The following is a 21,478-nucleotide window of genomic DNA, read 5'->3' on the forward strand; positions in this document are numbered from 1 at the left end:
TCTCGGAATAAGTTATTGAGAAAATCAGTCAATATTTTCTTTTCAAAATGTATGAAACTTTCATTCATGAAATCATACATGTTTTAGAGATTTAGGTCAGGACATTTGAAGAAGACATCATTTGGGTTTTAAACATTTCATAACATCAACAGGAACATAATAAAACTATTTACAATAAACAAGATCCAACGTGAACACCTTTTCATTACAACGTGGCGTGAACAAATGACTAATGCAACTTCGAGGTCTAGGAAAGAGTGAAGGATTAACCGCGTGCTGCTCCTTCACAACAATACATCCATAAGGAGTTATGCCCCAAAATCTTAAGGTTTTACACTTACGGGTCGAAAGTATTGCACCCTTCGCTAGAAAATGGTCATACAGACGCCAAAGTTTTTTAACTAAAAAATTTGAATAACCCATAACAAGTAACAGGAAGTTTTAATCAGTTCAAGCGGGAAATAATATAAAATTTATCAAGAAATTGTAGTTAAGATATGAAATGCAAAAATCTTTCGAGTTTATTCTATTTCTGAACAATATCCATGATTACGAAAACATGAAAACTGAGCTTTGATGATAGGTATACCTGTAAAATACCTCCAATAAAAAACTTTTCTTTGCTTGAGGGATTTTGTTATGGTGAATTTAGATATACGTACTTTGTGCTTGGGTGTCTAAAAATATTGAAATTGCTTCCGGAGCAACCGAAATTGAAAATGAAACTCAGAGAATGCAACTGAAGCTCTTTTTTGTTGAAACATTGTAATCTGCGTAGCTGTTTCTAAATTCCGAAATTCCCAAGCTGTGTTTTGGTGTTCCACTTTGATAAAATTGAGACCCTACTTCAATCTCTTTTTTGAATTGCTCTCTTAATAGCTAGGTGATTTAGAAAGTGAAGAAGACTTTTTTTTATAGAAAAGACAGGCCTTACAAATGCTTGCTTTTCGGAAACAAATGTTTATAGCCAACACCAGAAAAACTAGAGGCATATTTTTTGACTTAAAACAAACAGCCTAAGTCTAAAGACCCTCTCTCGGGCTTCCCGATGATTTCAGCCCTTGAGGCGATGTGCTCTAAAAATGAAGTTCATGTAGGACACGCCCTTTCATCAAGCATGCCACGCCCTTTCGTCGGGCAACTAAGCTTCATACCCCCCTAATGAAAATAGTGAAGTTTCGCCCCTTCATAAGGTACCAAATATCCGGTGCCAAAAATTTCGGTGGAAGAAAATTCGATCATAATTTTGATATTTTGGTGTAAATTTCAGTGAGAGCTTGAAACACTTTCTGTAAGTTATTTCCATCCTCAACATAACATAATCTTCAATGCAATCATAAAAGTTACAAAAATCAAATATTTTGATGTCAGCCCAATAATGGAACTGAAATGCTCGGGGGAGGGGGGTACCTTGAAATAGGTGTTGAGGGAGGAACGTGCCATTATTTAGGGGTACCATTTTTCTGAAAAAGGCTGAATTTTTGTTTGATGATTTTTTGTGGCTTCAGAAATGTTAATTGCTTTGCAGAATTATGTATGGGTATAGTTTTAAGCATGTTTGCGGAAATATGGGTCACATTTAAAATGGCAAAACTACGCTTAGTTACCGCACCTCCCCTCAAGGCACGAATGTCATAAAATTTTATTTAGAGGAGGTATTTTCTATAACCCATGGAGGAAAATTAATTGGAAGAATTTACAGTGAGCTCGCAATGATTACGATTGCAAATCGCAAGGAGAGGGGATTATAAATTCTGATCGATTGTGAGTTAAAAATTTAGGCGTCCAAATTGAACCGGCTGGAACGTGAGAACGTGAGCATTCGTTCAGCCCATAGCGAACTCACATTTTATGGATGTAAAGGGAGAAAGAGAGGAAGCTGGATATCGACAAAGGAGAACCGAAAACTGAAACTTGAAAGGCATTGGAGGTAGAGTAGTACTCTAACAACATCAGCAGCATTTTTCATTTTTTGAAAGTCCATCGGTGTAAAATGAGCTTTTCATTGTGTTGAATAATTTTGGTTCCAAAAAATTTCGGTTGCCCTGCTTCACCGAAAATAAATCCCACCGAAAATTTTGGTACCTAAAGTATTTTCTTGTACCCTATCACTCATTCACAGAATCCACGAAATCACAGACAGCCTACCCATCCGAGTTTCTTTCTTCTTACATTACAAAGTCATTGTTTGGAAAAAAGAATGGACTGGAATAACTGCAAAGGCTGTGGAGTTACAGAAACTTTTGCTGCCACTATAGGAAACAATCCTACATGTGCTCGATAATTGCAAAACACTGCTGTTGTCGAAACAAGAGAGGAGTTTGAAATCTGTTTGTTAAGATATTTTATGAAACTTGATCTTTAATGGAGAAAAAATCAAAGTGAAAAATTCAAATAATTCTTATAAACTTTAGCAGAAACCTTTATCATTAGAGATTCCGGAACAATATTTATTCTTCAAGAAATTTCCCGAAAAGTACTATAATGCTGCCAAAATGTTTCAATGGTGTTGATCATAAAAATCGTGCTCTATTTGATTATTCGAAAAGCATACATATTTCATCCAAAAGTTTTTAAGTGGCTTAATATTTTGATAAAAGTAATCCTTCAAATCATATCATAAAATAAAGAGAAAAGAAAAGGTTGAAGCACCACTGAGGTCTTTATTTGTATCTGAATTTCATCTCAACAAATGTCACCCTACCAAAAGAATCTGCGTTCTCAAAATACGTTCTCCAGGTAATATAACTAGCTATATGCCTACTGCTCGATGATAAAGGATGAAAAGCATTCAAATTTGAATAATAACAACGGTTATACCACCAAGCACCAGCATGTGCTAGTGCACAATTGCCATTATGTAGATTATCATGATCCTTGTCCTTTGTTGAAAACTTCATGTCGTTATGGGAAATCAGAGAATCACCAGCATCTCCAGAGTAGCCTCCCACCTTCAGACGATACCCATCCGATTCTCCTGAAATCTCAAATAAGCTGTACTTTGCATACTTTTTGTCTGCAAAATCCATGTGCTTTAAGTCAACCCGAAGAATGGCCCCCTTTCCTGGAGCGGCTAGCTTGTGCAGTTTTTCAAGCCCCAACCAGAAGTTTCCGTCCATATCCCCAAAGCCTTGCTTGTAGGCATCCCAATCTCGAAAGAAATCCACACTGGCATCAACACGACGCTGGAACACAATCCAACCTCCTCCGTCGGTTGCCATGTCGCATCTGACTGGGAAAATTCCAATTTCTGGTCGATAGATGTCATATCTCGTACTTTTTCTGAAGCCAAGTGCGTATGAATCCTGGCAACTTCTTGATTCTGTCAAAAAAAGAATTGAGTTTCCTTGATTGAAACCTTTTCTGGTCTATCGAAATGAGGAGAGTTTTAAAAGATCTTTCTTCAGCAATTACAATTACAGTTGAAGACCTTGCTTTGAAACATACCATGATATCCAAAGCAATAGCAGCATTCGAATTGTGATTAAAGGGTAAAGTACTTAGAATAAATCACATAACAACAATCAGTTGGGGTTTTATCGCAACTAATCTGCTTTGTTTCATAAAGTCTGCCTTGTGACGCACTTTTGTGGTCGTCTTATGGCAGGGTGTGGTCATCCAATTCTCTTCAGAGTGTACCATGATTTGGCACTTTCAGATACTGCAGACCAGACCAGTATGACTGGCAATAATTGAAATCAAAGATAAGCTGTAATTAAGACGCCACCCACTTCCAACAAATCCGAGTTTTATACTCACATAAGCGATAGTCGAATCCTGGCGTAGCTTAACCTCAACAAAACGATCGGTATACACGTTTCCCCTAACAAAATATTCTAACTTCTTTATGAATAACCCAATATACGAAAAATCATGTGTTCCACCGAAAATGGCTAAGAAATTGGCCCTAATTCTTATTCTAATTTCAATAAAATAAATACCTGTTGTTACGTTTTGGCATTGGAATCCTGGACAGCTGCAGGAATCTGTACACCTATGTCCGATAGGGCAAGGATTCCTGCCTCGACACAATTCACCCACCTTGTGAAGAAAAGCTTTATCACATACTGGCCTGTAAAAGTCAGCTTCAATAAATGCATGCAATAATTGGTCAGCTTGCGAAAAGAGATGCTTTATTGGTAAAAATTGGCAAAGCGGAAAAGCTAGTATCAATAAATTGGACACGGCAAAAGCAACGAGAAAGCTCATGGTGAAACGATAATGAACAAAAATATCAATGAAAGGTACTTCACATTATTAGTTTTACAAGCACCCTAGGTGAATGAGCAAAGCATAATTTACTTTTGCTTGACAAGCTGCTAAAAGTGGTGTACATGTCTCTATAGTAGCTTGAATACAAGAGTAAACTGTAGTAACTTACGTTTCTGTTTCTATAATCTGTTGTTTTGTAGGTCCATCCAGACGAAGGAGACAACCTTACGTTGTCATCCGAGTTTTCTGTCGATTTCTCATTGATCTGGCAATTAGCAGACCCAGATGCTGGTGTCTTCCAGTTAATTGAGCTGCAGCTTTGATGATACAAGCAATGCTGTTCGCATAATTCGACAGTCGATACTTCCAATGATGCTACCACATGTCCATCAAGCATAAAGCCTGATTCTTCAACGCTGAAGTTTCCATACGCCTTGCAAGGCAGCCTCAATATGTACCCCAGGCTCACATGCAACCAAAGGAACAGCAGAAATCTGATTGTTTTGAAAAAGTTCTTTAAAATTAACACTTCAGCTGATTGTGTGTCACGGATTAGAAAAATTCTCTTGATAACCATAAAGAAACTTGTTTGCATTGAAATCATTCTAAAATCTGTTCGTTTCAAGGTATTAAAACTCTCTCAGCATGAGGGGCAAATATAAAAACTCTACTGTAAATTAGTTTTTTGATATTAGCTTAGACAGGAGGTGGTTGACAAGTTTTTAGGGTTCCTTAGAGATCTTATAAAGCTCCTTAAAGCCTGACCAAATGAATCAAACAAATATCAAAATATCTTTGATGGCCAATGCAGTTACTGCCTTTTATTTACCTAATTTCAATACACTGGAATTACGTGAGTAAAAGAATTGTTATGTTTAAAGGCTGGCCAAACGAAAGTAACATTGCTTATCAAGATGCTTTACGGAATGTTTGATGGTTATCAAATCTTGCAAAATATCATAAAACATCATTAAACAATCAAAATCAAGGTGGCCAAACAAATAACACGTTTTATCAAACATTGGTGAATTATGATTTATTCGAATGTTTTACCCGTTAGGCCAGGAGTTTTGATGAACTAGGTATCAAGTCAACATGATATACACCTTTAAGTACACGCTAGATGACGTAATGTAAGAGGCATTCGCAAAAATGGAGCATTCTACATATGCAATGGCTCTTTTGTTGTTCTTAACCGGTTTGAAAAGTTAAACATAAAGTAACTTACATCAAACGCAAAGCACAACCCATGTTTTGTTCACCTTCGTCACATTCTCTTCCAAGGCGAGTCTGCCCACTTCTTCATGATGCTGAGAATCATTGATGAATACAATCCAATTCCATTGCTGGTGCGACGAAAAAGATTGTGTATGGATCCAATGAAGTAGCTGGAAGAAATCAATCGCTGTTTCGAAATCCTTGTGCTATCAATTAATGACATTTCATTAAATATTCATCTAATTTGCAGCAATTTACATATTCATATATATTCATCAGAAGGTTCAATTTACATATTCATATTTCTATACAGGCTTTGATGTGTATAGCAGGATTTTTTAATTCAAGACCATTAAAGACCAATTGACAAGCTAAGGGATGGGGATGGTGGTACAATTTATTTCAATTTCCATGCACATTTCAGAAAGCTTTCCAAAAATTTGATGCCTCACAGAATCTTTAGTCCTCCAACAACCCAGCCACTGCGTCTTGATTCGACAGAGTTTTCTTCGGAAATCTTAACTACTGGGAAACTTACCAAAATATTTTTACAACCTTTCTTTCAAATCAAAGGAGCATCTTAGCATGAAAAATTAAGGCAGCTGAGTTACAAATGCTGTTAAAAAGACAAAAGTCAAATCACAAACGTACCCTTTAGAAATGTATGCACGTATGGTAAAAATAAGTTATATAGATATTTTTATATTCAATGTTAGAATAGGGTTTCTCCTTCCCAATATTTAATTAGTCATTTGAATTCGCGGTCCCGAAGACCTGAGGAAATTCTTAGCGAAATTTTATGGTTGGACATGTAGCCTGTTGGGAATGTAGTTGGACGTTCAGACTGGTTAAAGGTTTCTATATCGAAAATATTTTGCTCGATCATAGAATCTAGAGGTATGAGCAAAGTATGGTCTAGTACCTAATGTGATCTCATGCGGTTTGTAGTTAGCTGTAGGATACCATTGAAGATATGCCGGTGCTCTGTTGGTTTATCCATTGAAAGCTTTCGATTGTATTGATCATGAATTATTGATTGCAAAGTAACATGCCTCTAGATCCAACAGCGATGTCCTACTTTAAATTTATAGCTTTTTGTCTCCTAGGAAATAAACGGGTTAAAGTTGAATGGGCCTTTAGTATATGCACTGAATCAAAAATTGAAGTGCCACAAGGATGAGTTTTTGGGTCTTTTCTGTTTAACATAATTATAAATGACCTGCACTTCCAGACGAATTTGTTATTGAGATTAGCAATTACAAAGACGATACGACATTGTATTTGTGTCATATTATGAATGAAAACATCCTATAAATTCTTGTCAACTTATGAATATTTAGAAAACAATGCTGTTTTTTAGAATACAACATGAAAATAAATTGTCTAGTGTCATTTATTGACATTTGGAAGTTATAAAGAGCTTGTTACAACGGATCAAGGAAATGTCAAAATAGAACAAGTAAGAGAAGTAAATATTGTTAGGAGTAGTTATAGTCGAAGAATTCTGTTTCAAGACACACGTACGATCACTCTGCAAAATTTCGAATTAAAAACTAATAGCATTATCTCGAATAGCAGAATACAAGAGTCTAGGTCGGATAGTGGGACTGATGACGCAACCTGTCTTGAAATTTCAGTTGAGCTACAACCCACTGGATGGATCATGATAGAAATACAAAAAAATATGAAAATAAATAAGATCCATGCAAGAATCGCGCAAAATAGACAAGATTTTGAGTCAAACTATAAAGAAATTTGAGCAAAAAAATTACTCAACATTCATCAGACGAACCTACTTTTAGACACAAAACAATCCGATCCCTGCTTTTATGAAAAAAGTTTTTGAGGTAAATTGACTCCAACACACTCTTAGGGCAATTAATACCTTGAAATTACAAAAACTAAAAGCTTTTTACATGCAAAGACACTGCTAGGTTTTTTGTGAGAGAGCATGGGCTTGTTACCAAAAACGCCTTTAGCAACCTTTAAAACATTGATTATCTTTAAAAGGGGAGCAATGAATTTGGGGAAAAGGGAAAGAGTAAATAGGGAAAACGATATTTGTGTTTTTCAAAGACCTTTTTCAAAGACATTTTCCCAATTAGCCTGCACAAGGAAAAAGAAAAATCACTAGCAGTTAAAATCGAATGACCCAATTCTGGGGGGGGGGTCTAGAGAAAATTTGAAGGAGGGGCAGTTGGTAGTGGGGGCGCTGAAATATTTTCAAAAATTTGTTACGAGAGTACGCTGTATACAACAATTTCAGATACCTTTTCAGAATAAACAACATAACTTTGAGGTAATCCTTGAAGCAAATTAATCTATCGGTCCAAAACATTTTTCATCTGATTCTCATTCTTCAAAAGGGGCGCACACTTGCCAAAAAGGGGCGCCAGACTTGCTTCAACTCGTTGAGGGAGGGGCAACTGCTCCTAGTTGCCCCCCTTAAATCCGCCACTAAAACAATTAAATGTAATTTGAAATCAATTGAACCATAATCCACGTTCTTCGTAGATACGGGACACAAGGATTGGTTTGGTGTTCCGGAAGTCCGGAATTCTGGTTTCTGGCAACCTGTCGAACAGGCTTGAAAGAAACGAGGGAGCGTTGTCAGTTGCACACTTGTATACATACTTGTAAAGTGCATCTTTCCCAACGAATGGCATCTTTAACGAAATCGCTTAGCAGCGCACAAAGACAGAACGAGAAATACAATCAAGGGGAAATGCATTAAACAAAAACTTACTCATCAACATAGTAGCTGTAAGTGCCGCATGATCAAATTAGTTGCTTCTGCCTAAACCAATACATATGTTAGCCATAGATTAAAGCCAGAATAAATGGACAAAGGACATTTAGAGCATATTTACCCTTTTTATCATTTTCCATCAAAATCCAGATCTTTATATAATTTCTTTAATTTTTCCTTTTATTATATATTTCCTTCTTATTTCCTTGCAAATGCCCAAATTTTCCTCTTGGTCAGTTAACAACAAGGCTTTAATCAGCAATAATTGAGATATTATTTTCTTCTTAGCCTAATGTAACTAAAGAATGATGATGATATTCATGATGATGGCCCGGTGGTCAGTGGATCGGTCGATGATTTGTTCGGTTAGTTAGTCAGTAACTCCGTGTTCTTTGTACGTAGAAAAAGATGATAAAAGGATGCGCAACAAACGAACTAGGTTCTGAAGTTGGCACGAAATAATGGAAACATATCATACTGAAGTACTTTCGTCCGACACTCTTCAGAGTATAGACGTCGGAAAATGGTAGAAAGTAAGCTGAATTTTTCTTTCGATGTGTCTATCTAGAGTAACATGAGAGAAAGAAAGACGCCTTTGATCGGTTGATTGATTGGCACCATAGAGATTTGTGCTTTGTATCGCAGCGATCAAAATACATCCCCCCTCTCCAATCCCTGAGGACAATTTTAAAGAGCTAATGGCAAGTGCCATCAGAGGTGTTGAGTTAAGTTTCAATTACCAAACATACGAAACAGCTACATAAATGGTGTTGCTATAGGTAGCACCTTGGGACGTCGTCTTTCACGAAAACAGATTTTTTTATCAAATCTAAGAGCTAGCTATTTTCGGTATGTCGACGATATTTTATACTTAGGGGGAACTCGGTACCTTTAGTGTGTATATAAACCATAATTAAAAACACACATACAAGATCAAAATTTTTAGAATTTTGAAATGAACATATTGTGCTAATTAGAATGTCAAAATAGTAAATGTTGATAGTGTAAGTTTTACTGTCTCAGTTCACGGTAACCCTTTTACAAAAGCATTACTTTCATCTCAGAGAATGTCACTTTGCCATATTCGTTTTTAATCGTTTTCCAGGACATGTATTCTGCAGGTTCCCCACCACCATCATTGGAGGGATGAAGGGCATTTAGATTTGACACATGGCAACCTCTGTACCACCAAGCCCCTTTAAATCTTGATGCACAATATGACTTGTCTTTCGTTGTGAACATCATGTCGTTATGGTGAGTCAGAGAATCACCAGCATCTCCAGAGTAGCCTCCCACCTTCAGACGATACCCATCTGATTCTCCTGAAATCTCAAACAAGCTGTACTTAGCATATTTCATGTCCTCGAATTCCATGTGTTTTAAGTCAACACGAAGAATCGCCCCTTTTCCTGGAGCGGCTAGCTTGTGCAGTTTTTCAAGCCCTAACCAGAAGTTTCCGTCCATATCCCCAAAGCCTTGCTTGTAGGCATCCCAGTCTCGAAAGAAATCCACACTGTTATCAACACGACGCTGGAACACAATCCAACCTCCTCCGTCGCTTTCCATGTCGCATCTGACTGGGAAAATTCCAATTTCTGGTCGATAGATGTCATATCTCGTACTTTTTCTAAAGCCAAGGTCGTAAAGATCCTTGCAACTTCTTGCTTCTGTTAAACGAACAGGAAATTATTATGTTTGTTCGATTTAAACCTTTTCTTGTTGATCGGAAGTGAGGAGAGTTTTAAAAGATCTTTCTTCAGCAATTACAATTACAGCTGAAGACCTTGCTTTGAAACATACCATGATATGCAAAGCAATAGCAGCATTCGAATTGTGATTAAAGGGTAAAGTACTTGGAATAAATCACATAACAACAATCAGTTGGTGTTTTCACGCAACAAATCTGCTTTGTTTCATAAAGTCTGCCTTGTGACGCACTTTTGTGGTCGTCTTATGGCAGGGTGAGGTCGTCCTACTCTCTACAGTGTGTACCATGCTTTGGCACTTTCAGATACTGCAGACCAGACCAGCATGACTGGCCATAATTAAAATCAAGGATTAGCTGTAATTAAGGCCCGACTTCAAACAAATCCGAGTTTTATACTCAAATAAGCGATACTCGAATCCTGGCGTAGCATAACCTCAACGAAACGATCGGTATACACGTATCACTTAACCAAATAATCTAACTTCTTTATCAATAACCCAATATAAGAAAAATCAAATGTTCCACCGAAAATGGCTAAGAACTTGGCCACAATGGATTGGAAACACATTATTATAATTTCAAAAGAATAAATACCTGTTGTTACGTTTTGGCAGTGGAATCCTGGACAGCTGCAGGAATCTGTACACCTATGTCCGATAGGGCAAGGATTCCTGCCTCGACACAATTCACCCACCTTGTGAAGAAAAGCTCTATCAAATACTGGCCTGTACAAGTCAGCCTCAATAAATGCATGTAATATCTGGTCAGCTTGCGAAAAGAGATGCTTTATTGGTAAAAATTGGCAAAGGGGGAAAGCTAGTATCAAGAAATTAGATACGGCACAAGCAACGAGAAAGCTCATGGTGAAACGATAATGAACAAAAATATCAATGAAAGGTACTTCACATTATTAGTTTTACAAGCACCCTAGGTGAATGAGCAAAGCATAATTCACTCTTGCTTGACAAGCTGCTAAAAGAGGTGTACATGTCGCCATGTTCGCTTGAATACGAGGATAAATCGTAGAAACTTACGTTAGTGTTTCTATAATCTGTTGTTTTGTAGGTCCATTCAGATGAAGGAGATAACTTTACGTTGTCATATAAGTTTTCTGTTGATTTTTCATTGATCTGGCAATTAGCAGACCCAGATGCTGGTGTCTTCCAGTTAATTGAGCTGCAGCTCTGATGATACAAGCAATGCTGTTCGCATAATTCGACAGTCGATACTTCCAATGATACTAACACATGTCCATCAAGCCTAAAGCCTGATTTTTCAACGCTGAAGTTTCCATACGTCTTGCAAGGCAGCCTCAATATGTACCCCAGGCTCACATGCAACCAAAGGAGCAGCAGAAATCTGATTGTTTTAAAAAAGGTCTTTAAAATTAACACTTAAGCTGATTGTGTTTCATGGACTAGAAAAATTCTCTTTATAATCATAAAGAAACTTATTTGTAGTGAAATCAATCTAAAATCTGTTCGTTTCAAGGTAATAAAACTCTCTCAGTATGAGGTGCAAACATAAAAACTCTAATGCAAATTGGTTATTAGATATTAGATTAGACGGTAGGGGGGGGGGCGGGGGGGTTGACAAGTTTTTAGGGTTCCTTAAAGATCTTATAAAGCTCTTTAAAGACTGACCAAATAAATCAAACAAATGTCAAAATATCTGTGATGGTCAATGCAATTACTGGATATCAAATCTCGCAAAATATCATAAAACATCATTAAGCAATCAAAATCAAGGTGGCCAAACAAATAGCACGTTTTATCCAACAATTGTGAATTATGATTTATTCGAATGTTTTACCCGTTTGGCCAGGAGTTTTGATGAACTAGGTATCAAGTCAACATGATATATACCTTTAAGTACACGCTAGATGACGTAACTGTAAGGGGTATTCGCAAAGAAGGAGCATTCTACATATGCAATGGCTCTTTTGTTGTTCTTAACCGGTTTGAAAAGTTAAACATAAAGTAACTTACATCAAACGCAAAGCACAATCCATGTTTTGTTCACCTTCGTCACATTCTCTTCCAAGGCGAGTCTGCCCACAGATTCTCACATGATGCTGATAATCACTGATGAATACAATCCAATTCCATTGCTGGTGCGACGAAGAAGATTGTGTATGGATCCAATGGAGTAGCTGGAACAACTCAATCCCTCTTTTGAAATCAGTGTGCTATCAATTAATGACATTTCATTAAATATTCATCTAATTTGCAGCAATTATTACTTATTGAAAGAAGGTTCATTTCACATATTCATATTTCTATATATGTTTTGATGTGTAAAGCAGGATTTTTTAATTCAAGACTATTAAAGACCAATTAACAAGCTAAGGGATGGGGATGGTGGTACAATTTATTTCAATTTCCATGCACATTTCAGAAAGTTTTCCAAAAATTTGATGCCTCACAGAATCTATAGTCCTTCATCCACCCAGCCACTGCGTCTCGATTCGACAATGGTAGTAAAAGATGAAAAATTAAATAAACGGAAAAAAGAAAATTATAACGAGAATGTAGAGAGTAATAATAATGATTGTAAAATAGTAATGTATGGGTAGTAGAAAAAGTGACGATGTGGATGATTATGGTGTGTTTCTGTAAGATTAACGATCAGTGGTTCGGTTCATGCCGTTCGGTGTGAGAGTGTTTGCCAAGCCAATGAGGTATTGCTCTTTGGCTCGTCGAACACTCTCTATTTGGCTTTTAGTTGCAATAATGGGGTTATTGTAAGGTCATTGATGGTATGTTCTGGGCTGCAGAAGTGTTCTGCAACACCGGACTTGTCTACTTTTTTGTTGATAATGTCTCGTCTGTGTTCGTTAAATCTGTCTTTCAGTCGTCTGCTTGTTTGTCCGATGTATTGGCAGTTCTTGTTTTCGTTAGTATGTTAAACATCTTTTGCATTGTAATGCGTAAATAACGCTATTAGAGTTGCAGTCCAGTCTTTGTTTTATATAGTAGTTTTTGTCAGTGTTAGTAAAATTAAATGTAGTAGTACCGTCTATGATGTTTTGGCATGTTATGCAGTTACGTCGCAAGTGGCATTGGTCACAAATGCTGTTAAGGTAAGTTGAAAATGCTGCTAAAAAGGCAAAAGTCAAATCATAAACGTACCCTTTAGAAATGTATGCATGTATAGTAAAAATAAGTTATATAGATATTTGTATATTCAATGTTAGAATAGGGTTTCACCTTCCAAATATTTAATTAGACCTCTGATTTCGTGGTCCCGAAGACCTGAGGAAATTCTTAACGAAATTGTTTGGTTGGACATGTAGCCTGTTGGGAAGAATGTAGTTGGACGTTCAGACTGGTTAAAGGCCTGTATTTCGAAAATATTTTGCTCGATCATTCAATCTAGAGGTATGAGCAAAGTATGGTCTAGTACCCAATGTGATCTTATGCGGTTTGTAGTTAGCTGTAGGATACCATTGAAGATATGCTGGTGCTCTGTTGGTTTACTCATTGAAAGCTTTCGATTGTATTGATCATGAATTATTGATTGCAAAGTAACATGCCTCTAGATCCAACAGCGATGTCCTACTTTAAATTTATAGCTATTGTTCTCCTTGGAAATAAACGGGTTGAAGTTGAATGGACCTTTAGTATATGCACTGAATCAAAAATTGAAGTGCCACAAGGATGAATTTTTGGGTCTCTTCTGTTTAGCATATTCATAAACGTCTGCACCACAGATTGCAATTTCAACCAATTCTAGAATTTTTTGGAACAGTGAAGCTGATATTTTCAAGAAGATGGCAAATGCGATTAAAAGTTCAAAAGCAAAAGCCGAATTCTCATCAAAATCAAAAGAATATTTTCAGGCTGAAGTATAACAAGAGGCTGTTAGTTTGATTCATTCAGAGAAGAACTTAACTTTTAATTCTAATCTACTTTTAGCCAATTTAACCTATCGAAATTCTTACTTCTCAGATCTTAATCTATTTTTATTCTAAGCTAAATTATTTAATTCTTACTTTTTAGATTCTATATCCCCTTTAGCCAGATTTAAATTATTTTAATTTTTACTTTTCGGATTATTGGAACATTGTTTCTTGTACCTTCTTAGAAATATTATATTAGCAACTTTTACATTCTATAGTATTTAGCGACCAGGTAAAGAGCCACCCTGTGGAAACATTTGTCATGATTCATTGTTATTATTATCATTATTATTGTTATTTGCTGATTTTCACAGTCCTGTTCTTCTAAGTTGATCGGGTTTTGTTTGCAGTATCGAGATCAAGTCAAAGCCTGCGACCTCAGGCATATCTTCAAGCTCTCTTCGCAACTCATCATATTTTTCCATGATATCTATCTCTTTTGCTGTTACCCTTTCGTATCCAGGGACTGCTACATCTATTATGTGACATTTCTTTCTAACCTTGTTGACAACAACTAAAAAGGGCTTCTTGCTTGGATTGTGTTGTCCGTCTGGATATTGAATTCCTATAAAACCTTGATCTTTTCCGTCTCTTCTCTATAGTACTGCTTTGCTGGTGCGCATACCACTTATTACTACATTCAATTTTATTCTGTCTACATAGGTTTCAGTGAAGTGATTTGGCAACACAATATGCCTCTGTTTGTATTTTTTTGCACTAGCTTTAGGCACAAGCTGGTTTTATGACAAACTGCTTTTTCAGTTTGTTTACACAATGATTTCCACTATTATTATGAAGCAATCTCTCGTGATATCTCAGTTCAGCTACAAACCAGTGATTTTGATCTTTCATGATAAATATTCAAATGAAAGTAAAATAAATAAGATTCATGAAAGAACGTTGCAATTTAGGCTAGAGTTTTGACTCGGACTATAAAGAATTGTGAGCAAAATAACTCCTTTACCATCCATCAAAAGAATCCAAATAAGCCTTCAAAAAGAAAAGGGAAAAGCCTTAAAACTTAAAATCGAATTACAAAATTAGTTTTAGTAACAAAGTAAAAGTAATCCAAAATCATTTTAACGACCTGTAGAGATAAAATAGGTTCCTTCAGGTTCTTGAGTTTTCAGGACGGGATTTAAATTGTAAGAAGGTTTTTGTTAATTTTGATTTTAGGGCAAAGGCATTCCATTACTTCGCCTCTCCTAAAAGAATAGCATTTTTCTCCACACGTTTCTCATGGATACGGAACACAAAAATCGGTTTGGTATTCCAGAATTGAAGAATTCTGGTTTCTGGCAACCTGTCGATGGCAAGGAATAGCGGAAACATAGCAGTATTAAGTACTATTCGTCCGAAACCCTTCAGATCATGAACGTCAGATAATGACCGAAAGTAAGCTGAAAATTTCTATCCTGGTGTGGATCGAAATTAATGTGAGAGGAAGAAAAACACCTTCAGTTGATAGGGATCCCACCTAATTCCTGAGGATATCTTTAGAGAACTAATGACAAGTGCAAGAAAGGTGTTGAATTCAGTTTGAATAACTAAATATACCGACAGCTAGATGGTGTTACGATGGGTAGACCTTTAGGTGCGGCACTAGCCAACATCTGCATCGGCTTTCACGAAAACAGATTATTTGACCAAATCCAAAAACCATTGGTCTGTTTTCGGTATATCGACGAAACTAGTGTCATAGTTAGCTCAAAGCATGAATGTGACTGTTTCCACTGAAATTAATTTGTTACACCAAATGATATGTTTTATCAATCGGTGCATCCAAAGAACAGTGTACACACAAAGCTCTTTACAAGAAAACAGGTGTTAACCTTAAATAACGATTATGATCAAGCTAACACAAATTGCAGAAATGTATCCTTTATCCAACTGTCATAACACCAAAAAGGAAGAATTTTTAAAAGAACATATTGTGAATAGCTAATTAGAATGTCAAAATAGTAAATGTTGATAGTGTAAGTTTTACTGTCTCAGTTCACGGTAACCGTTTTACGAAAACATCAGTTTCATCTCAGAGAATGTCACTTTACCATATTCGTTTTTAATCGTTTTCCAGGACATATAATCTGCGAGTTCCCCACCACTATCAGAGGAGGGATGAAGGCCATTTAGATTTGACACATGGCAAGCACTGTACCACCAAGCCCCTTTAAATCTTGATGCACAATTGATGTAATAAGTATCTTGATCCTTGTCCTTCGTTGTGAATTTCATGCCGTTTTGGAAACTCAGAGAATCACCAGCATCTCCAGAGTAGCCTCCCACCTTCAGACGATACCCATCCGCTGCTCCTGAAATCTCAAACAAGCTGTACTTAGCATATTTCATGTCCTCGAATTCCATGTGTTTTAAGTCAACACGAAGAATCGCCCCCTTTCCTAGAGCTGCTAGCTTGTGCAGTTTTTCAAGCCCCAACCAGAAGTTTCCGTCCATATCCCCAAAGCCCTGCTTGTAGGCATCCCAATCTCGAAAGAAATCCACACTGTTATCAACACGACGCTGGAACACAATCCAACCTCCTCCATCGGTTGCCATGTCGCATCTGACTGGGAAAGTTCCAATTTCTGGTCGATAGATGTCATATCTCGTACTTTTTCTAAAGCCAAGGTCGTAAAGATCCTTGCAACTTCTTGCTTCTGTTAAACGAACAGGAAATTATTATGTTTGTTCGATTTAAACCTTTTCTGGTCTATAGGAAGTGAGGAGAGTTTTAAAAGATCTTTCTTCAGTAATTACAATTACAGGTGAAGACTTTGCTTTGAAATATACCATGATATGCAAAGCAATAGCAGCATTCGAATTGTGATGAAAGGGTAAAGTAGTTAGAATAAATCACATAACAACAATCAGTTGGGGTTTTATCGCAACAAATCTGCTTTGTTTTATAAAGTCTGCCTTGTGACGCACTTTTGTGGTCGTCTTATGGCAGGGTGAGGTCGTCCTACTCTCTACAGTGTGTACCATGCCTTTGCACTTTCAGATACTGCAGACCAGACCAGCATGACTGGCCATAATTAAAATCAAGAACTAGCTGTAATTAAGACCCCACCCACTTCAAACAAATCCGAGTTTCATACTCACATAAGCGATAGTCGAATCCTGGCGTAGCATAACCTCAACGAAACGATCGGTATACACGTATCACTTAACCAAATAATCTAACTTCTTTATCAATAACCCAATATAAGAAAAATCAAATGTTCCACCGAAAATGGCTAAGAACTTGGCCACAATGGATTGGAAACACATTATTATAATTTCAAAAGAATAAATACCTGTTGTTACGTTTTGGCATTGGAATCCTGGACAGCTGCAGGAATCTGTACACCTGTGTCCGATAGGGCAAGGATTCCTGCCTCGACACAATTCACCCACCTTGTGAAGAAAAGCTCTATCAAATACTGGCCTGTACAAGTCAGCCTCGATAAATGCGTGCAACACCAGCTATATTACTGGTAAAAAATTGAGAAGATAAATTTGATCGCTGCGTAAAAAAGCATCAAGAACACTGGTCAGCTTTAATTCATGCTTGCGAAACCATTTGCTTCATTGGTGAGACTTGGCAAAGCGAAAAAGGCGGCATCAAGAAATTAGACACTGCAAACACAACGAGAAAGCTCATGGTGTAACTATAAAGGACAAAAACATCAATGAAGAGCAATTCACATTATTAGTCTTACAAGCACCCTAGATGAATGAGCAAAGCATAATTCACTCTTGCTTGACAAGCTGCTAAAAGTGGTGTACATGTTTCTATGGTAGCTTGAATACGAGGATAAATTGTAGAAACTTACGTTGGTGTTTCTATAATCTGTTGTTTTGTAGGTCCATTCAGAGGAAGGAGATAACTTTACGTTGTCATATAAGTTTTCTGTTGATTTTTCATTGATCTGGCAATTAGCAGACCCAGATGCTGGTGTCTTCCAGTTAATTGAGCTGCAGCTCTGATGATACAAGCAATGCTGTTCGCATAATTCGACAGTCGATACTTCCAATGATACTAACACATGTCCATCAAGCCTAAAGCCTGATTTTTCAACGCTGAAGTTTCCATACGTCTTGCAAGGCAGCCTCAATATGTACCCCAGGCTCACATGCAACCAAAGGAGCAGCAGAAATCTGATTGTTTTAAAAAAGGTCTTTAAAATTAACACTTCAGCTGATTGTGTTTCATGGACTAGCAAAAAATTCTCTTTATAATCATAAAGAAACCTATTTGTAGTGAAATCAGTCTAAAATCTGTTCTTTTCAAGGTAATAAAACTCTCTCAGTATGAGGTGCAAACATAAAAACTCTAATGCCAATTGGTTATTAGATATTAGATTAGACGGTAGGGGGGGGGGGGGGTTGACAAGTTTTTAGGGTTCCTTAAAGATCTTTTAAAGCTCTTTAAAGCCTGACCAAATAAATCAAACAAATGTCAAAATATCTGTGTTGGTCAATGCAATTACTGGATATCAAATCTCGCAAAATATCATAAAACATCATTAAGCAATCAAAATCAAGGTGGCCAAACAAATAACACGTTTTATCCAACAATTGTGAATTATGATTTATTAAAATGTTTTACCCGTTTGGCCAGGAGTTTTGATGAACTAGGTATCAAGTCAACATGATATACACCTTTAAGTACACGCTAGATGACGTAACTGTAAGAGGTATTCGCAAAAATGAAGCATTCTACATATGCAATGGCTCTTTTGTTGTTCTTAACCGGTTTGAAAAGTTAAACATAAAGTAACTTACATCAAACGCAAAGCACAATCCATGTTTTGTTCAGCTTCGTCACATTCTCTTCCAAGGCGAGTCGGCCCACAGATTTTCACATGATGCTGATAATCACTGATGAATACAATCCAATTCCATTGCTGGTCTGAAAAAGAAGATTGTGTATGGATCCAATGGAGTAGCTGGAACAACTCAATCCCTCTTTTGAAATCAGTGTGCTATCAATTAATGACATTTCATCAAATATTCATCTAATTTGCAGCAATTATTACTTATGGAAAGAAGGTTCATTTCACATATTCATATCTCTATATATGTTTTGATGTGTAAAGCAGGATTTTTTAATTCAAGACTATTAAAGACCAATTAACAAGCTAAGGGATGGGGATGGTGGTACAGTTTTTTTCAATTTCCATGCACATTTCAGAAAGTTTTCCAAAAATTTGATGCCTCACAGAATCTATAGTCCTTCAACCACCCAGCCTCTGCGTCTTGATTCGACAATGGTAGTAAAAGATGAAAAATTAAATAAACGGAAAAAAGAAAATTATAACGAGAATGTAGAGAGTAATGATAATGATTGTAAAATAGTAGTGTATGGGTAGTAGAAAAAGTGACGATATGGATGATGATAGTGTGTTGCTGTAAGATTAACGGTCAGTGGTTCGGTTCATGCCGTTCGGTGTGAGAGTGTTTGCCAAGCCAATGAGGTATTGCTCTTAGGCTCGTCGAACACTCTCTATTTGGCTTTAAATTGCAATAATGGGGTTATTGTAAGGTCATTGATGGTATGTTCTGGGCTGCAAAAGTGTTCTGCAACACCGGACTTGTCTACTTTTTTGTTGATAATGTCTCGTCTGTATTCGTTAAATCTGTCTTTCAGTCGTCTGCTTGTTTGTCCGATGTATTGGCAGTTCTTGTTTTCGTTAGTATGTTAAGCATCTTTTGCATTGTAATGCGTAAATAACGTTATTAGAGCTTCAGTCCAGTTTTTGTTTTATGTAGTAGTTTTTGGTCAGTGTTAGTAAAATTAAATGTAGTAGTACCGTCTATGATGTGTTGGCATGTTATTCAGTTACGTCACAAGTGGCATTGGTCACAAATGCAGTTAAGGTAAGTTACAAATGCTGCTAAAAAGGCAAAAGTCAAATCATAAACGTACCCTTTAGAAATGTATGTATGTATAGTAAAAATAAGTTATATAGATATTTTTATATTCAATGTTAGAACAGGGTTTCACCTTCCAAATATTTAATTAATCCTCTGATTTCGTGGTCCCGAAGACCTGAGAAAATTTTTAACGAAATTGTTTGGTTGGACATGTAGCCTGTTGGGAAGAATTTAGTTGGACGTTCAGACTGGTTAAAGGGCCTGTATTTCGAAAATATTTTGCTCGATCATTCAATCTAGAGGTATGAGCAAAGTATGTTCTAGTACCCAATGTGATCTTATGCGGTTTGTAGTTAGCTGTAGGATACCATTGAAGATATGCCGGTGCTCTGTTGGTTTATCCATTGAAAGCTTTCGATTGTATTGATCATGAATTATTGATTGCAAAGTAACATGCCTCTAGATCCAACAGCGATGTCCTACTTTAAATTTATAGCTATTGTTCTCCTTGGAAATAAACGGGTGAAAGTGCCACAAGGATGAATTTTTGGGTCTCTTCTGTTTAGCATATTCATAAACGTCTGCACCACAGATTGCAATTTCAACCAATTCTAGAATTTTTTGGAACAGTGAAGCTGATATTTTCAAGAAGATGGCAAATGCGATTAAAAGTTCAAAAGCAAAAGCCGAATTCTCATCAAAATCAAAAGAATATTTTCAGGCTGAAGTATAACAAGAGGCTGTTAGTTTGATTCATTCAGAGAAGAACTTAACTTTTAATTCTAATTTACTTTTAGCCAATTTAACCTATCAAAATTCTTACTTCTCAGATCTTAATCTATTTTTAGTCTAAGCTAAATTATTTAATTCTTACTTTTTAGATTCTAAATCCCCTTTAGCCAGATTTAAGTTATTTTCATCTTTACTTTTTGGATTATTGGAACATTGTTTCTTGTACGTTCTTAGAAATATTATATTAGCAACTTTTAAACTATAGTATTTAGCGACCAGGTGAAGAGCCACCCTGTGGAGACATTTGTCATGATTCATTGTTATTATTATCATTATTATTGTTATTTGCTGATTTTCACAGTCCTGTTCTTCTAAGTTGATTGGGTTTTGTTTGCAGTATCGAGATCAAGTCAAACCCTGCGACCTCAGGCATCTCTTCAAGCTCTCTTCGCAACTCATCATATTTCTCCATCATCTCTGTCTCTTTTGCTGTTACCCTTTCGTATCCATGGACTGCTAAATCTATTATGTGACATTTCTTTCTAACCTTGTTGACAACAACGTCTTCTTGCTTGAATTTTGTTGTCCGTCTGGATATTGAATTCCTATAAAACCTTGATCTTTTCCGTCTTTTCTCTATAGTACTGCTTTGCTGGTGCGCATACCACTTATTACTACATTCAATTTCATTCTGTCTACATAGGTTTCAGTGAAGTGATTTGGCAACACAATATGCCCCCGTTTGTATTTTTTTGCACTAGCTTTAGGCATTAGCTGGTTTTATGACAAAATGTTTTTCAGTTTGTTTACACAATGATTTCTACTATTATTATGAAGCAATCTCTCGTGATATCTCAGTTCAGCTACAAACCAGTGATTTTGATCTTTCATGATAAATATTCAAATGAAAGTAAAATAAATAAGATCCATGAAAGAACGTTGCAATTTAGGCTTGAATTTTGTCTCGGACTATAAAGAATTGTGAGCAAAATAACTCCTTTACCATTCATCAGAAGAATCCAAATAAGCCTTCACAAAGAAAAGGGAAAAGCCTTAAAACTTAAAATCGAATTACAAAATTAGTTTTAGTAACAAAGTA

The 21,478-nt window shown here is 36.5% G+C and overlaps 3 protein-coding genes across 3 annotated transcripts; all 3 read right to left on the reverse strand.

Moving 5' to 3' along the window:
• Window positions 1-9: 9 nt before the first annotated feature.
• On the reverse strand, window positions 10-6,551 carry LOC135686366 (microfibril-associated glycoprotein 4-like). Its single transcript, XM_089108962.1, has 4 exons — window positions 5,441-6,551; window positions 4,382-4,706; window positions 3,942-4,041; window positions 10-3,322 (listed from the first exon to the last, which is right to left on the reverse strand). Exons 1-4 carry the CDS (start codon window positions 5,461-5,463, stop codon window positions 2,664-2,666), a joined length of 1,107 nt encoding a protein of 368 aa, XP_088965088.1. The 5' UTR covers window positions 5,464-6,551; the 3' UTR covers window positions 10-2,663.
• Window positions 6,552-6,626: 75 nt separating this feature from the next.
• On the reverse strand, window positions 6,627-13,432 carry LOC148960112 (ficolin-2-like). Its single transcript, XM_089108963.1, has 4 exons — window positions 11,876-13,432; window positions 10,922-11,246; window positions 10,482-10,581; window positions 6,627-9,846 (listed from the first exon to the last, which is right to left on the reverse strand). Exons 1-4 carry the CDS (start codon window positions 11,896-11,898, stop codon window positions 9,218-9,220), a joined length of 1,077 nt encoding a protein of 358 aa, XP_088965089.1. The 5' UTR covers window positions 11,899-13,432; the 3' UTR covers window positions 6,627-9,217.
• Window positions 13,433-13,573: 141 nt separating this feature from the next.
• Window positions 13,574-18,654, reverse strand: LOC135686365 (microfibril-associated glycoprotein 4-like). Its single transcript, XM_089108875.1, has 4 exons — window positions 18,556-18,654; window positions 17,604-17,928; window positions 17,085-17,184; window positions 13,574-16,445 (listed from the first exon to the last, which is right to left on the reverse strand). The coding sequence occupies exons 1-4, from the start codon at window positions 18,576-18,578 to the stop codon at window positions 15,799-15,801; spliced, it is 1,095 nt and encodes a 364-aa protein (XP_088965001.1). The 5' UTR covers window positions 18,579-18,654; the 3' UTR covers window positions 13,574-15,798.
• Between the last annotated feature and the right edge of the window lie 2,824 nt (window positions 18,655-21,478).

This window comes from Rhopilema esculentum, chromosome 6 (assembly GCF_057945365.1).
Source record: "Rhopilema esculentum isolate cy_ngs chromosome 6, ASM5794536v1, whole genome shotgun sequence".
In the NCBI taxonomy this organism is placed as follows: Eukaryota; Metazoa; Cnidaria; class Scyphozoa; order Rhizostomeae; family Rhizostomatidae; genus Rhopilema; species Rhopilema esculentum.

Bases quoted from the DNA above. Each gene is read 5' to 3' on its own strand.
- LOC135686366 (XM_089108962.1), bottom strand. From the start codon at position 5,463: ATGGGTTGTGCTTTGCGTTTGAT. The intron at 4,707-5,440 runs GTAAGTTACTTT...CAAAACAATCAG, and splicing joins GGTTGTGCTTTGCGTTTGAT to ATTTCTGCTGTTCCTTTGGT. The intron at 4,042-4,381 runs GTAAGTTACTAC...TTTCTTCACAAG, and splicing joins CAGATTATAGAAACAGAAAC to GTGGGTGAATTGTGTCGAGG.
- LOC148960112 (XM_089108963.1), bottom strand. From the start codon at position 11,898: ATGGATTGTGCTTTGCGTTTGAT. The intron at 10,582-10,921 runs GTAAGTTTCTAC...TTTCTTCACAAG, and splicing joins CAGATTATAGAAACACTAAC to GTGGGTGAATTGTGTCGAGG. The intron at 9,847-10,481 runs GTATTTATTCTT...TTCGTTTAACAG, and splicing joins CTGCCAAAACGTAACAACAG to AAGCAAGAAGTTGCAAGGAT.
- LOC135686365 (XM_089108875.1), bottom strand. From the start codon at position 18,578: ATGGATTGTGCTTTGCGTTTGAT. The intron at 17,929-18,555 runs GTAAGTTACTTT...TAAAACAATCAG, and splicing joins GATTGTGCTTTGCGTTTGAT to ATTTCTGCTGCTCCTTTGGT. The intron at 17,185-17,603 runs GTAAGTTTCTAC...TTTCTTCACAAG, and splicing joins CAGATTATAGAAACACCAAC to GTGGGTGAATTGTGTCGAGG.